General features: G+C 47.2%; 1 protein-coding gene across 1 annotated transcript; it reads right to left on the reverse strand.

The window, feature by feature from the left end:
• Nucleotides 1-208: 208 nt before the first annotated feature.
• Nucleotides 209-12452, reverse strand: FNDC11 (fibronectin type III domain containing 11). The gene is made up of 2 exons (XM_056844913.1): nucleotides 12436-12452; nucleotides 209-1193 (listed from the first exon to the last, which is right to left on the reverse strand). The coding sequence occupies exons 1-2, from the start codon at nucleotides 12450-12452 to the stop codon at nucleotides 209-211; spliced, it is 1002 nt and encodes a 333-aa protein (XP_056700891.1).
• Nucleotides 12453-12898: the final 446 nt, after the last annotated feature.

A 12898-nucleotide genomic window follows, 5' to 3' on the forward strand; every position in this document is an offset into this window, starting at 1 on the left:
CTAGCCCAAGGTCACCCAGCTGGCTTCGTGTGGAGGAGTGGGGAAACAAATCCAGTTTGCCAGATTAGCCTCCGCTGCTCAAGTGGAGGAGTGGGGAATCAAACCCGGTTCTCCAGATCAGAGTCCACGCTCTTAACCACTACACCATGAGAGGAGAAGAAAATGTCATGCACAACCTTTAAAAATAAGTTTTTAATCTGACGTTATTTTATATTCCTTGTGTATGGCTAAGATGGGAGAGGCGAGGTTCCGACATGGTGTTCTCCACACCTTCCTCGCGGTATGGTTTTGTCTTCAGCGTGATGGAGTCACGCCACTGTTCATAGACAAGGGTGTAAGTCTCTGCCCTTTTGACGGTGAACCTGTACAGCCGGTCGGACAGCAGGTTGTGGATTTCGCACGAGTTGGAGGCGACCGACATGACGCCGCAGTGGACTTTCTCTTGCGGCGCCCGGGGCTCCAGCAGCTTAAAGCGGAGCTCGTATTGTTCCAGCGGCTGCTGCTGAGTGCTCGTGTACCACTTGAGGCTCACCCAGTCCTCGTGGGCAACCGATTCTTTTCGGTCGAACCACACTGGCATTTTCGTGACGAGGACGAGCTTGATGTGCGGGATCTTGGTGACCCCAACGTCGGAGACCAGACGATGCTTGACGTGCAACCTGCCGGGTACCAGCAGAGCCAGGAAATTATCCATCTGCTCGGACAGATCGGACAGCCGCTGCCTGATGACGTCCCACCTCGAGAGGAACGTCATCATGTCGTAGGTTTCCAGGAAGTGGACCAGGTCCTCACGGCCTCTCTCCAGCTGCTCCAAGAGTTCTGAAAGGAGGAGGAGCTGGATTTTGGTTTGGATTGTGCCCACTTTCTTCATCCTCTGGAACCGCCAGGGGTCGATCAGCTGGAACATGGTGGTGGGCAGCATCAGGTGGTTCTGATCCCCCAGGGCCAAGTGCTTCGGCAGGATTTCGATGGAGTAGGAGCACTTCCGCAGAAGCTCGACCCTCTTGTGGTGGCGCTTGAGCAGGTGGGGGCTCAGGTCGGAGCGCAGGAACTCCAGCACCACGTTCTTCCTCTCCACGTACATGTTCCAAGCTTCATTCTCCTCCTCCTCGCCACTGTACACCACGGTCCGGAGGTTGGTTCCCGTCTTGTTCAAGTAGACGTCGATAGTTCCAATGTTCATGATGCCCGGGCTGGAACGCAACGGTGGCAAGGCAAAGACCCAAAGGGAAGCAAGTCAGTTACAAATATAGATGTTATACCACTTTTCCAGATGTACTCAAATAAGTTTCCATTTTTTAAAAATAGTGTTGTTAAAGAAAAAGAAAGTTACAAAATCATGCACAACATACTTACACAACACACATACAGTGTATCAAATCTTCTAAAAGGAGCTGTCTATTACCTATCTTCTATATCTACTAAGATAATATAAATAACCAACATGAGATATCCCATTGTATAAGATTTTCCAGTCCCTTTATGCTGTCTTATAAACTATAGCATTACTTAAGAACATAAGAACATAAGAAAAGCCCTGCTGGATCAGACCCAGGCCCATCAAGTCCAGCAGTCTGTTCACACAGTGGCCAACCAGGTGCCTCTAGGAAGCCCACAAGCAAGACGGCTGCAGCAGCACTGTCCTGCCTGCTTTCCACGGCACCTAATGTAACAGGCATGCCCCTCTGATACTGGAGAGAACAGGTCTGCATCATGACTAGTATCCATTCTGACTAGTAGCCATGGATAGCCCTCTCCTCCATGCCATGAACGTGTCCACTCCCCTCTTAAAGCCTTCCAAGTTGGCAGCCATCACCACATCCTGGGGCAGGGAGTTCCACAATTTAACCATGCATTGTGTGAAGAAATACTTCCTTTAATCTGTTTTGAATCTCTCACCCTCCAGCTTCAGCAGATGACCCCACGTTCTGGTATCATGAGAGAGGGAGAAAAGCTTCTCCCTGTCCACTCTCTCCAAACCATGCATAATTTTATAGACCTCTATCATGTCTCCCCTCAGCCGCCTTCTTTCCAAGCTAAACAGCCCTAAGCGTCTTAACCGCTCCTCATAGGGCCGTTGCTCTAGTCCCCTAACTTATTTCATTACACTCCCACATCTAATCTCCTGCTTTCTTAAGCTTTTTTTCTTAACAGCACAATTATTTGTTTATACTTTATAACCTTTTACTGTAAGTATAAAATTAATCGAAGTGAAGTTAACTAAAGATAACTAAATCCTGCTACTAAAACATATATGTATGTATGTTTCCTTTTTTTTGCCATCAAGTTACAGCTGATTTATGGCAACCCCATAGGGTTTTAAGGCAAGAGATGTTCAGAGGTGGTTTGCCATTGCCTGCCTGCCTCCGTGTCACAACCCTGGACTTCCTTGGAGGTCTCCCATCCAAATACTTGCCAGGGTTGAGGCTTGGTGTGTGTGACTGGCCCAAGGTCACCCAGCAAGTTTCCATGGCAGGGTAGGGATTCGAACCTGGATCTCCCAGATCCTAGTCCAACACCTTAACCACTACACCATGCTGGTTTCCATACACAGGTAAAATTAAGTTAGTTAAAATGAGCACAATGCAACCCAATATGTTCAACAGAGAGCCCTTCTAGACAGCTGTCTTCTGAACTGTGCACAGTGCAGTTGGTTTTGTGTTTTGGGGGGCACTGGGAAGACCATGCCCAGGGCCCCCCTTGAGCCTACTCCCAGGGCCCACCAGGTCATGCTTTCCACCCACCCACATATGTGTCCCCTGACCTGGTTGTGCATCCTTCCCCTGCTCCCAAGTCCTGCCAATGCCTGCGCCACATTCACACTCCTTCCCCAACAGAATTGGCAGGGGTGTGCAGCTGGTAGTGCTGCCACCATGCACCACCTGCATGCATTTCCCCATCAACTCTAGGAAGCCACGAGCATGGGTGGTGGAGGGCTTGCAAGTGAATGCACAGGGTAGAAGAAGAGGAGTTGGTTCCTAATATGCTGACTTTCTCTACTGCTTAAGGGAGAATCAAACCGACTTACGATCACCTTCCCTTCCCCTCCCCCCAAAATACACCCTGTGAGGTAGGTCAGGCTGAGAGAGCTCTAAGAGAACAGTGACTAGCCCAAGGTCATCCAGCCAGCTTCATGTGCAGTAGTGGGGAAACAAATCCAGTTCACCAGTTCACTCATGTGGAGGAGTGGGGAATCAAACCCAGTTCTCCAGATCAAACTCCACCGCACCAAACCACCGCTATTAACCACAGCACCATGCTGGTTCTCTGTAGGACAGGTGGCAGGGAGGCAATATCTGGGTAACAAAAATGAGAAGCATGCATATTGGATCGGGATATACTTCTGGGTAACACTGCGTGCGAAGTCAGTGTGATGCAGCAGGAAAAAAGGCTAATGTGGTATTGGAGTGTATTGTCAGGGGCTGCTTTGGCAATGGGACTCCATGCCATTGAAGTCCCTCCCTTCCCCAAACCCCACCCTCCTCAGGCTTCACCCAAAAAACCTCCCACTGGTGGTGAAGAGGGACCTGGCAACCCTAGCCTTCACAGTATTTTTCATAGAATCATAGAGTTGGAAGGGACCACCAGGGCCATTTAGTCCAACCCCCTGCACCATGCAGGAAATTTACAACTACCTCCCCCCACACCCCCAGTGACCCCCTACATGCCCAGAAGATGACCAAGATACGTTCCCTCTCATCATCTTCTTAAGATAATTCACAGTGGGTAGCCGTGTTAGTCTGTCTGCAGTAGTAGAAAAGGGCAAGAGTCCAATAGCACCTTAACCAAAATATTTTCTGGTAGGGTATGAGCTTTCGTGAGCCACAGTATCTGAAGAAGTGAGCTGTGGCTCATGAAAGCTCATACCCTACCAGAAAATATTTTTGTGAGTCTTTAAGGTGCTACTGGACTCTTGCCCTTTTCTACATCGGCTTAAGGTTATAGAATCAGCACTGCTGACAGATGGCCATCTAACCTCTGCTTAAAAAACCTCCAGGGAAGGAGAGCCCACCACCTCCCGAGGAAGCCTGTTCCACTGAGGAACCGCTCTAACTGTTAGAAAACTCTTCCTAATGTCCAGACGGAAACTCTTTGGACTTAATTTCAACCCGTTGGTTCTGGTCCGACCTTCTGGGGAACAGAAAACAACTCCTACGTTGGATTTTAAAGCCTTTTGTTGGAAATACAATGTCTAGTGCACAAAGACTGATTAAAGAAAGGAAGATCAGCAGAGGGCAGCAAGTGTGAGAGTTGGATAGATAGAAAGGTTGTGATCCTTCTTCCCTGTTAGTTATGGACCCTAGACAGAAATAAGCCTGTCTCTCAGTCGTTTACCAAGTTTGTGATTTCCGAATCAACTCACTTCGTTTAGTCCTTAATCAGACTCAGGATCTTTCTTAAGAAAAACTCCATTTCCTTCACCTTTGTCCCTCCTGTTTGCATAAAAAAACCCTGAACTCTCAGAGGATGGAGAGGCATGGAATAACGAGAAAGATAAACTTCCCTTTCGTGGTGCGCTGGTTAAAGAGTCTGAATAGGAACACTGTGGGGAACCTGGGTTTGAATTCTGTCTCTGCCATGGAAGCTTGCTGGGTGACCTTGGGCCAGTCGCGTGGTTTTAGCCTAGCCTACCCTCAAGGTTGTTGTGAGGACAAACTGGAGGAGAGGAGAACAACGTAAACTGCTTTGGATCCCCCCGGGGAGAAAGGCAGGGTAGAAATGATGTAAATAAATAAATAAATAAATACATAAATAAATTCTGTTCCCGGACTTCTTGCCTTTCCCTACCCACACATCCCATCCTGGGGAGGGGCTGTGGCTCAGTGGCAGAGCATCTGCTTGGCATGCAGAAAGTCCCAGGTTCAATCCCCGGCATCTCCAGTTCAAGGGACAAGGCAAGTAGGTGATGTGAAAGACCTCAGCCTGAGACCCCGGAGAGCCACTGCGTAGACAATACTGACTTTGATGGACCGAGGGTCTCATTTAGTATAAGGCAGCTTCATGTGTTCATGTGTCCCAGGTCCAATCCCCGGCATCTCCAAAGCACCCATTTTCTCCAGAGGAACAGATCTCCTTAGTATGGAGATGAGGTGTAATTCTAGGGGATCCCCAGGTTCCACCTCTAGGCTGGCATCCCTACATCACAAGCAGGACCAGACTAGATGTAAAGGCATCTTCTTGGCTGCAGTGAGGACGCCGCAGCCATTTTAAGTACCTAGAGTATTGTGTTCAGTTTTGGGCACCACAATTTAAGAAAGATGTAGACAAGCTGGAACGTGTCCAGAGGAGGGCAACCAAGATGGTGAGGGGTCTGGAGACCAAGTCCTAGGAGGTTGAAGGAGCTGGGTATGTTTAGCTTGAAGAGGAGAAGACTGAGAGGGGATATGATAACCATCTTCAAGCACTTGAAGGGCTGTCACATAGAGGATGGTGCCGAGTTGTTTTCTGTTCCTCAGAAGGTCGGACCAGAACCAACGGGTTGAAATTAAGTCAAAAGAGTTTCCGTCTAGACATTAGGAAGAGTTTTCTAACAGTTAGAGTGGTTCCTCAGTGGAACAGGCTTCCTCGGGAGGTGGTGAGCTCTCCTTCCCTGGAGGTTTTTTAAGCAGAGGCAAGATGGCCATCTGTCAGCAACACTGATTCTATGACCTTAAGCAGATGACGAGAGGGAGGGCACCTTGGCCATCATGGAGTAGGGGTCACTGGGGGTGTGGGAGGGGGAGGTAGTTGTGAATTTCCTGCATTGTGCAGGGGGTTGGACTAGATGGCCCTGGAGGCCCCTTCCAACTCTGTGATTCTATGATTCTTCGTCAGTTGACTTATGCATGGTATATACTACCAGGCAGTAAGCTAGTATCTATAACTTAAATTATTATTATTTATTAGATTTCTATCCCGCCCTCTATCCTATCTAGGTTAGTGCAAGATTATCTCGGTACACCTAACAACAACCCTGTAAATTATTATTACCATTCCATATTGCAAACGAGCGGCTGAGTTAACAGTTGAACATCATTTTACAACAGCTAAGAAGCCAAATATTTATTTCTAATGACCCTCCCCAAGCAGATCTCTGGAGAAGTAGCATACACATTTGCTAAATAAACAATACGGCATATACGTTTGCTAAACAAATTACAAATTACACTAACTGAAATTGTACTAATTCTCATTTAAAGGGCAAATATAGACAAAGGATAAATATAAATGCGCTGCCTCGGAGGGTGGTGGAGTCCCTTTCTTTGGAGGTCTTTAAGCAGAGGTTGGATGGCCATCTGTCAGGAGCGCCTTGATTGTGGGATCCTGCAAGGCAGGGGGTTGGACTGGATGGCCCTTTTGGTCTCTTCCAACCTTGTGTGATTTTGGGGTGGGGGGAGGTAGTTGTGAATTTCCTGCATTGTGCAGGGGGTTGGACTAGATGACCCTGGCGATCCCTTCCAACTCTATGATTCTATATACAGTGCTGCTTCCATGGGGGGATTAGGGCAAGAAGCAGTTTCCGCACTTATGCTGGTATTTCTCAGAAAGGTGGAGAATATGGAAATCGAGGGAAAGGGGTACCAGTTTGCTGTGCCCAGTTCACACGGGCACGTTCTCTCCTCACAATCTTGCCTCTGGAGGTGGCCCGTGGGAACGTAGAACCAAGGAAGAAAACCTCAAGAACTGCCCAGAAATGTTTCATACCTTGAGATCATGTGTACGTGTAGCAAAAATATTTCCGTTAGTCTTTAAGGTCCCGCTGGACTCTTGATTTATTAAAAGAACAAAACGATTCTTAAGAGATTATAGAAACATAATCAGTGCAAACCATACACATATTAGCATTGCCAGGTCCCTCTTCGCCACTGGCGGGAGGCTTTTGGGGTGGGGCCTGAGAAGGGCGGGGTTTGGGGAGGGGAGGGAGTTCAATGCCATAGAGTCCAATTGCCAAAGAGGCCATTTTCTCCAGGTGAGCTGATCTCAATCAGCTGGAGATCAGTTGTAATAGCAGGAGATCTCCAGCCAGTACCTGGAGGTTGGCAACCCTATATATATTGTGGGTGATGCTTGTGGAGTGGGAATTGGGGGGGGGGAGGGCAGGAATTTTGCCGCGGATCTGTAGTATACTGCAGAGTTTGCCCTCCAAAGTTGCTGTTGCCTCCAGGAGAAAGATGCCAGTCCTAGTGATGATATAACAATACACATACAAAGTAACTACACAAGAAGGATATTGTTACAAAATTAGCAAAAATTGACAAAGTCAAGGTTTAAAGTCACATATGAATGTTTTGAAGGAAGTCTCCAGTTATGATGAATTCAAACAGGTGAAGAGGAGGTGGCAACTATTCTTCAAAACATTCTTATGTGGCTTTAAACCTTGACTTTGTCAATTTTTGCTAATTTTGGAACAATATCCTTCTTGTGTAGTCCCTTTGTATGTGTATTGTTATACCATCACTATTAATATATATATAAATACTGTTTTCACTTTTGCATACATTGTTGCTCCTGTACTGAATTCTTTATCTCCGTGATATTAGTACAGCGGTGCCTTTCTTTTTCCCCCTACCTGGAGGGTGGCAAGGCTAAGCTTTCTACGCCCCCCCCCCATTCGAAGGGCTCCTCATGTGGTCAGGGCGAGGGGCTGGGGTGTCCCTCCCCCAATACCTGCCCTCTTTTCGCCCCCACCAGACCTCTCCCTTCCCTCTGAAGTCCCTTTCCCCCTGGGGTGGGGTGGGGGGCTCAGAGGGGCATGCCCTTGGCTACCCCCCCCCCCCGAGGTCCCTCTGTGCGCTCAGGGATGGAAAGGGGGGGATCAGCAGCGCCCTCGCCCCCCCTTACCTCTGGCTGAGCATGGCTGGTCCCTCCCGGGGTAGCCACTCGCACTACCCCCCACTGCCCGGGCTGGGATCCGTGCTGCGGTTGGCAGGTGGCCCTGGCAACAACCCCCCACCCCCGTGCCCATTGTCCGGGCATTCTGGAGCTTTGAAGCCTAATGGGTGGGTAGATTGGTCGGTGGGTCGGGGGAGCCTCGAAGGGGAATGGGAAAGATATGGGATGTGGGGGGGAGGGGCTCAGAGTTGGGGGGAGGGGAGGGTTGGGGGAGGGATGCCAACCTCCAGGCGGGGCCGGGAGATCTCCCGGGGTTTCAACTAATCTCAAGATTACATCGCTCACTTCTGGACTCGCTGTCATTATACCCTGCTGGGGTCCCTCCCTTCCCCAAACCTTCCCCTCCTCAGGCTCCGCCTAGGGTTGCCAACCTCCAGGTGGTATTCAAAACCAAAAAACCCGTGCCAGCAATAGGAAGTTATGGGGAAAAGGCACTAATGACATCTATAAATGTCAAAGAGTACAATTAGTACGAAATAGGATGTTGCTAAATACTTTATAAGAACAATGCAAGAACATAACAATTAGATAAATTACAAGCAAAGCACAATTAATCCAATTAGGACAATAATAGCGTCACAAGGTACAAGCAAAATTGAGGACACTAAGAATGGGAAAATCGTCTTATCATAATGGTAGGTAAGCGTTCATAGTTCAAAAGCCAAGAGAAAGAAAAATGGGATTCCAATAGTATTCCCTATTTCGCATCATGCTTCTTCAATTTCAAGTCAGCTTCTTCAATTTCAGGTCAGTGCTGAAGAATACCTGAATAGTCTAGCAGCTCTTGTAGCAAATCTTTTGTAGTGAGATTAACATTCCTTAGAACATTTGTACCAGGAAAAGGAGCGCATCCTGCGTAACAAAATCTTTACTGATGGATGGCCAATTACGCCATCTGAGATGTTCTTATAAAGTATTTAGCAACATTCTATTTTGTACTAATTGTACTATTTGATATTTGTATATATTAGTGCCTTTTTCCCATAACCTCCAGATGGTGGCTGGAGAGTTCCTGCTATTACAGCCGAGCTCCAGCCAATAGAGATCAGTTCACCTGGAGAAAACGGCTGCTTTGGCAATTGGACTCTTTGGCAATGAAGTCCCTACTACCTGGCAGTTGGCAACCCTAATTACAGAGCTTATTCCCCTGTAACAGAAAAGGAATCATAGCCTGAGTTTATGCACTCAAGAGAAACCCCGTTGAATCCGATAGGAATTATTCCCTGGTAAAACGATTGCTGGTAGCCATAGTGGTTCAATAACCCCCCCCCACACACACACAAACATACACTTTTTATTGGGACCAACCCAAATAATCACTGAGAGAGGCCCTCCAACCTGTCCCATCAGTCAAAGAAGCTAATTGGTGGAGAAAATGGCTGTTTTGGCAATTGGACTCTATGGCATTGAAGTCCCTCCCCTCCCCAAACCCTGCCCTCCTCAGGCTCTGCCCTAAAAACCTCCTGCTGGTGGCGAAGAGGGACCTGGCAGAATGCTTTTTTTTTTTTTTTTTTTACTGAGAAACTCCATAAATAAGAAACATCGTCTGTACAACAGCATGCCTGCCCATGCATCTGTGAGCACAGCAGTGTTCTTGGTCCTGTCCCGTCCCCCAAACAGATAAATTAAATCAAAAGAGATTCCGTCTAGACATTAGGAAGAATTTTCTAAATTAAAGCAGTTCCTCAGTGGAACAGGCTTCCTCAGGAGGTGGTAAGTGCTCCTTCCCTGGAGGTTTTTAAGCAGAGGCTAGATGGCCATCTGTCAGCAATGCTGATTCTATGACCTTAGGTAGTTCATGAGAGGGAGGGCATCATGGCCATCTTCTGGGTATGGAGTAGGGGTCGCTGGGGGTGTGGGGTGGGGGAGAGGTAGTTGTGAATTTCCTGCATTGTGCAGGGGGTTGGACTAGATGTCCCTGGTGGTCCCTTCCAACTCTATGATTCTATGAAATGGCAGGCGGAAGGATTGATCCATCAGCGCTTTGTCAGCAGGAGAGGATATGGAGTCACAGGGACAGTTTGATGCTCTGTGCACAGACCCCCTAGATCGTGGCCTCCTTTGGCTAGATTCAGGGGGTTTTGTGTCATGATCCCTCCCAGAAAGCTTACTGCACATAGGGAAGTTGTGCAAAGAAGCACATTTCTATATGCAAAATCCTCTTTTTGTGGAATGGAGGCTTCCTGTGTTGCAGCTGGGTCAGTTCATACTTTCTTCCACAAGAGGGCAGCAAAATTGCTTGCTTTGGTACCAAACTGATTTATTTCCAATTTAAAACTTCAGGTTGCTACTGGGAATTAGGAACCGACTTCCATATTAATGCTTTTTGTGGCTTCTGGCTTATGGAACACAGAAGCAGTGGCTGGAGCTGAAATGAAGTTTTGCATCATTTTAAAATCCAATATGTTGTACGGAATGAGTAATTTCGGCCATGGATTTACATGCTTCGTGAAACCCGATGGGTGGATGGGATTAAACCCAACCAAAGTTGATTTCTGCTCAGCTTAAATTATTAGTGTATCTAGGATATGTGATTGACAGTATGAGACAGAATTATTGGCTAGGTCTGTCCTTGGCTGGTAGCCTTGATAATGAAGTAGAACCCCCATGTTCTGAAACAGTCTACCTCTGAATAACCAATGTTAGGGATAGAGCACGATGGGTAGCCATGTAGCAGCAGAAAAGAGCAAGAGTCCAGCAGCACCTTTAAGACTCACAAAATTTCTGGCAGGGGTATGAGCTTTCGTGAGCCACAGCTCACTTCTTCAGATACATCTAGAATATGACTCCATCTATCCTTAAGAGTGAATTCACACACCCAATGGCAATAGCATGTACATGTCAAAAGCAGGCAAATGACATTAGCAGGAGTGATTGTGTTAGGTGTGATATGCAGAGGGGTGATAGGCGTGGAGAAATCAGCACTGGTAATGAGAAAGGAATCCCAGGTCCCTATTCAATCCAGGAAAAGGCATTGTCTTGAGCTTCATTATGAGCATTATTCATTATTATTATTAGACACAGCTGAATTACAACTAAGATATCTGGCTGTCCCCTGCTGGAAACAGGATGCTGGACAAGATGGACTATAAATACGATCCAGCACGGCTATTCTTACCTTTTCTCAAGAAGGAGAGTTCAAATTATTGCATAAGTGGACTTCCCAGGGAACTGTGATGCTGAAGAGTGGAGAAACCTGGCACTGGAGTTTTGCACTCTAATTTTGATAGAAAATGTTCTTGCCAACTCCTTTCTCTCTCATGTACATAAACCAATGAACCTGCCCCATACTGAGTCAGACCACCAAGGTCCATCAAGGTCAGTATTGCCTACTCTGACTGGCAGCTCTCCAGGGTGTCAGGTAGAGACCCCCCCCCACACACAGAGAGACACCCACTTTCAGGGTTGATTCAGATCTGCCCTCCACACTAAAAAGCATTTCCACGTGGTAACTTTCCGTGTGGGTGTCCATCACGTTTCCACACAGCTTATGATGCTCTTTGGCCCATTTGCGCATAGAGTCTCCATGCCAACGCTGCCAGGAATGTACAATGGGGATGCGGGGGAGACTTTCCACGGAAATGGATCAGCAAGACTGCGTGTACGGAGCACGGAATATTCTGCTGTTTTTTCTATCTATCATCTATATATATCTGTCTGTATATTAGTCTGTTTTTGAATCTGTTTATCTGTGTCTTGTCTGTCTGTCTGTCTGTTTAGCTGTTTCTCTGTCTATCTGTCTGCCTGTCTATTTATATGTCTGTCTCTCTGTCTCTATGTATCCAGCTGTTTGTCTCTCTGTCTGTCTCTCTGTATCCAGCTGTTTGTCTGCCTTTGCTCATGGTTCTCCATTCCCCATTTTAGAAGAAGAAGAGTTGGTTTCTATATGCCGACTTTCTCTACCAATTAAGGGACACTCGAACCAGCTTACAATCCCTTCCCCTCTCCGCAACAGACACCCTGTGAGGTAGGTGGGGCTGAGAGAGCTCTAAGAGAGCTGTGACTAGCCCACGTTCACCCAGCTGGCTTTGTGTGTTGGAGAGGGGAAACAAATCCAGTTCACCAGATTAGCCTCTGCCGCTCATGTGGAGGAGCGGGGAATCGAACCCGGTTCTCCAGATCAGAGCCCACCGCTCCAAACTACAAACTGGCCACAAGTCACTGCAAAACTCCTTACATTGTGCAATAGAAATCCAAAACGGGTGCATAATTTTGCTGTTCTGCTGGCTTTGCAGGGAAGAGGTGCACAGTGCCGGAGGTCAACAACAAGAATTCAAAGAAAAGAGTTTTGCAAAAATTGCATCTTAGAATTTTGCTGTGTAACTTTGTTAAGAATTAAGACTTTGTTAAGAATTCTTATTTAATATGAATGCAGTTTTTGATGTGTGACTTTGTAAATACTTTTTCCCACACATTTGATGCTAATGTGTTGATGAGTTGTCTGTCATATTGTGACACAAATTTGATTATTTTTGTATTTCACTTTTCATAAATTTTACCCACAATTTTCGCAAAACTCTTTTTTTCTTTGAGTTCTTGTTGTTGACCTCTGGGACTGTGTACCTTTGCCTCTCCGACATTTCGAGGTCTTCCTGTACCCGTTTCTACTTGGCTTTGCAGGGAAAACAAGGCAGCTGCAACAGACAGAATCATTCATCCTGTTGGAAAGGCCTGATTTGAGGAGGGGGATCCTTTGGGGGATGTGCTGGTGCCTGTTCTGCCCCACCCATCCAAGCCAGTCTATGAACATCTCCTCCCTTCCCCTGTCTGCCAACATTCTCCAAGGCTTCAGTCAAAGGTCTTTCAGTCAAAGCCCCATCGACCTCCATCTGTAGGCAAAGCACGTGCCCTTCCTCTGAGCTATGGTTCCTGCTCTACCTAGAATAAGTACATAGGGATAGCCATGCAAAGTCATGGGATCGTGGAATCATAGAGTTGGAAGGGCCCATAGGGAGGATTTAGGCTGATCCTGCATAAAGCAGGGGGTTGGACTAGATGACCTGTATGGCCCCGTCCAACTCTATGA

Source organism: Euleptes europaea, chromosome 2 (genome assembly GCF_029931775.1).
Source record: "Euleptes europaea isolate rEulEur1 chromosome 2, rEulEur1.hap1, whole genome shotgun sequence".
In the NCBI taxonomy this organism is placed as follows: Eukaryota; Metazoa; Chordata; class Lepidosauria; order Squamata; family Sphaerodactylidae; genus Euleptes; species Euleptes europaea.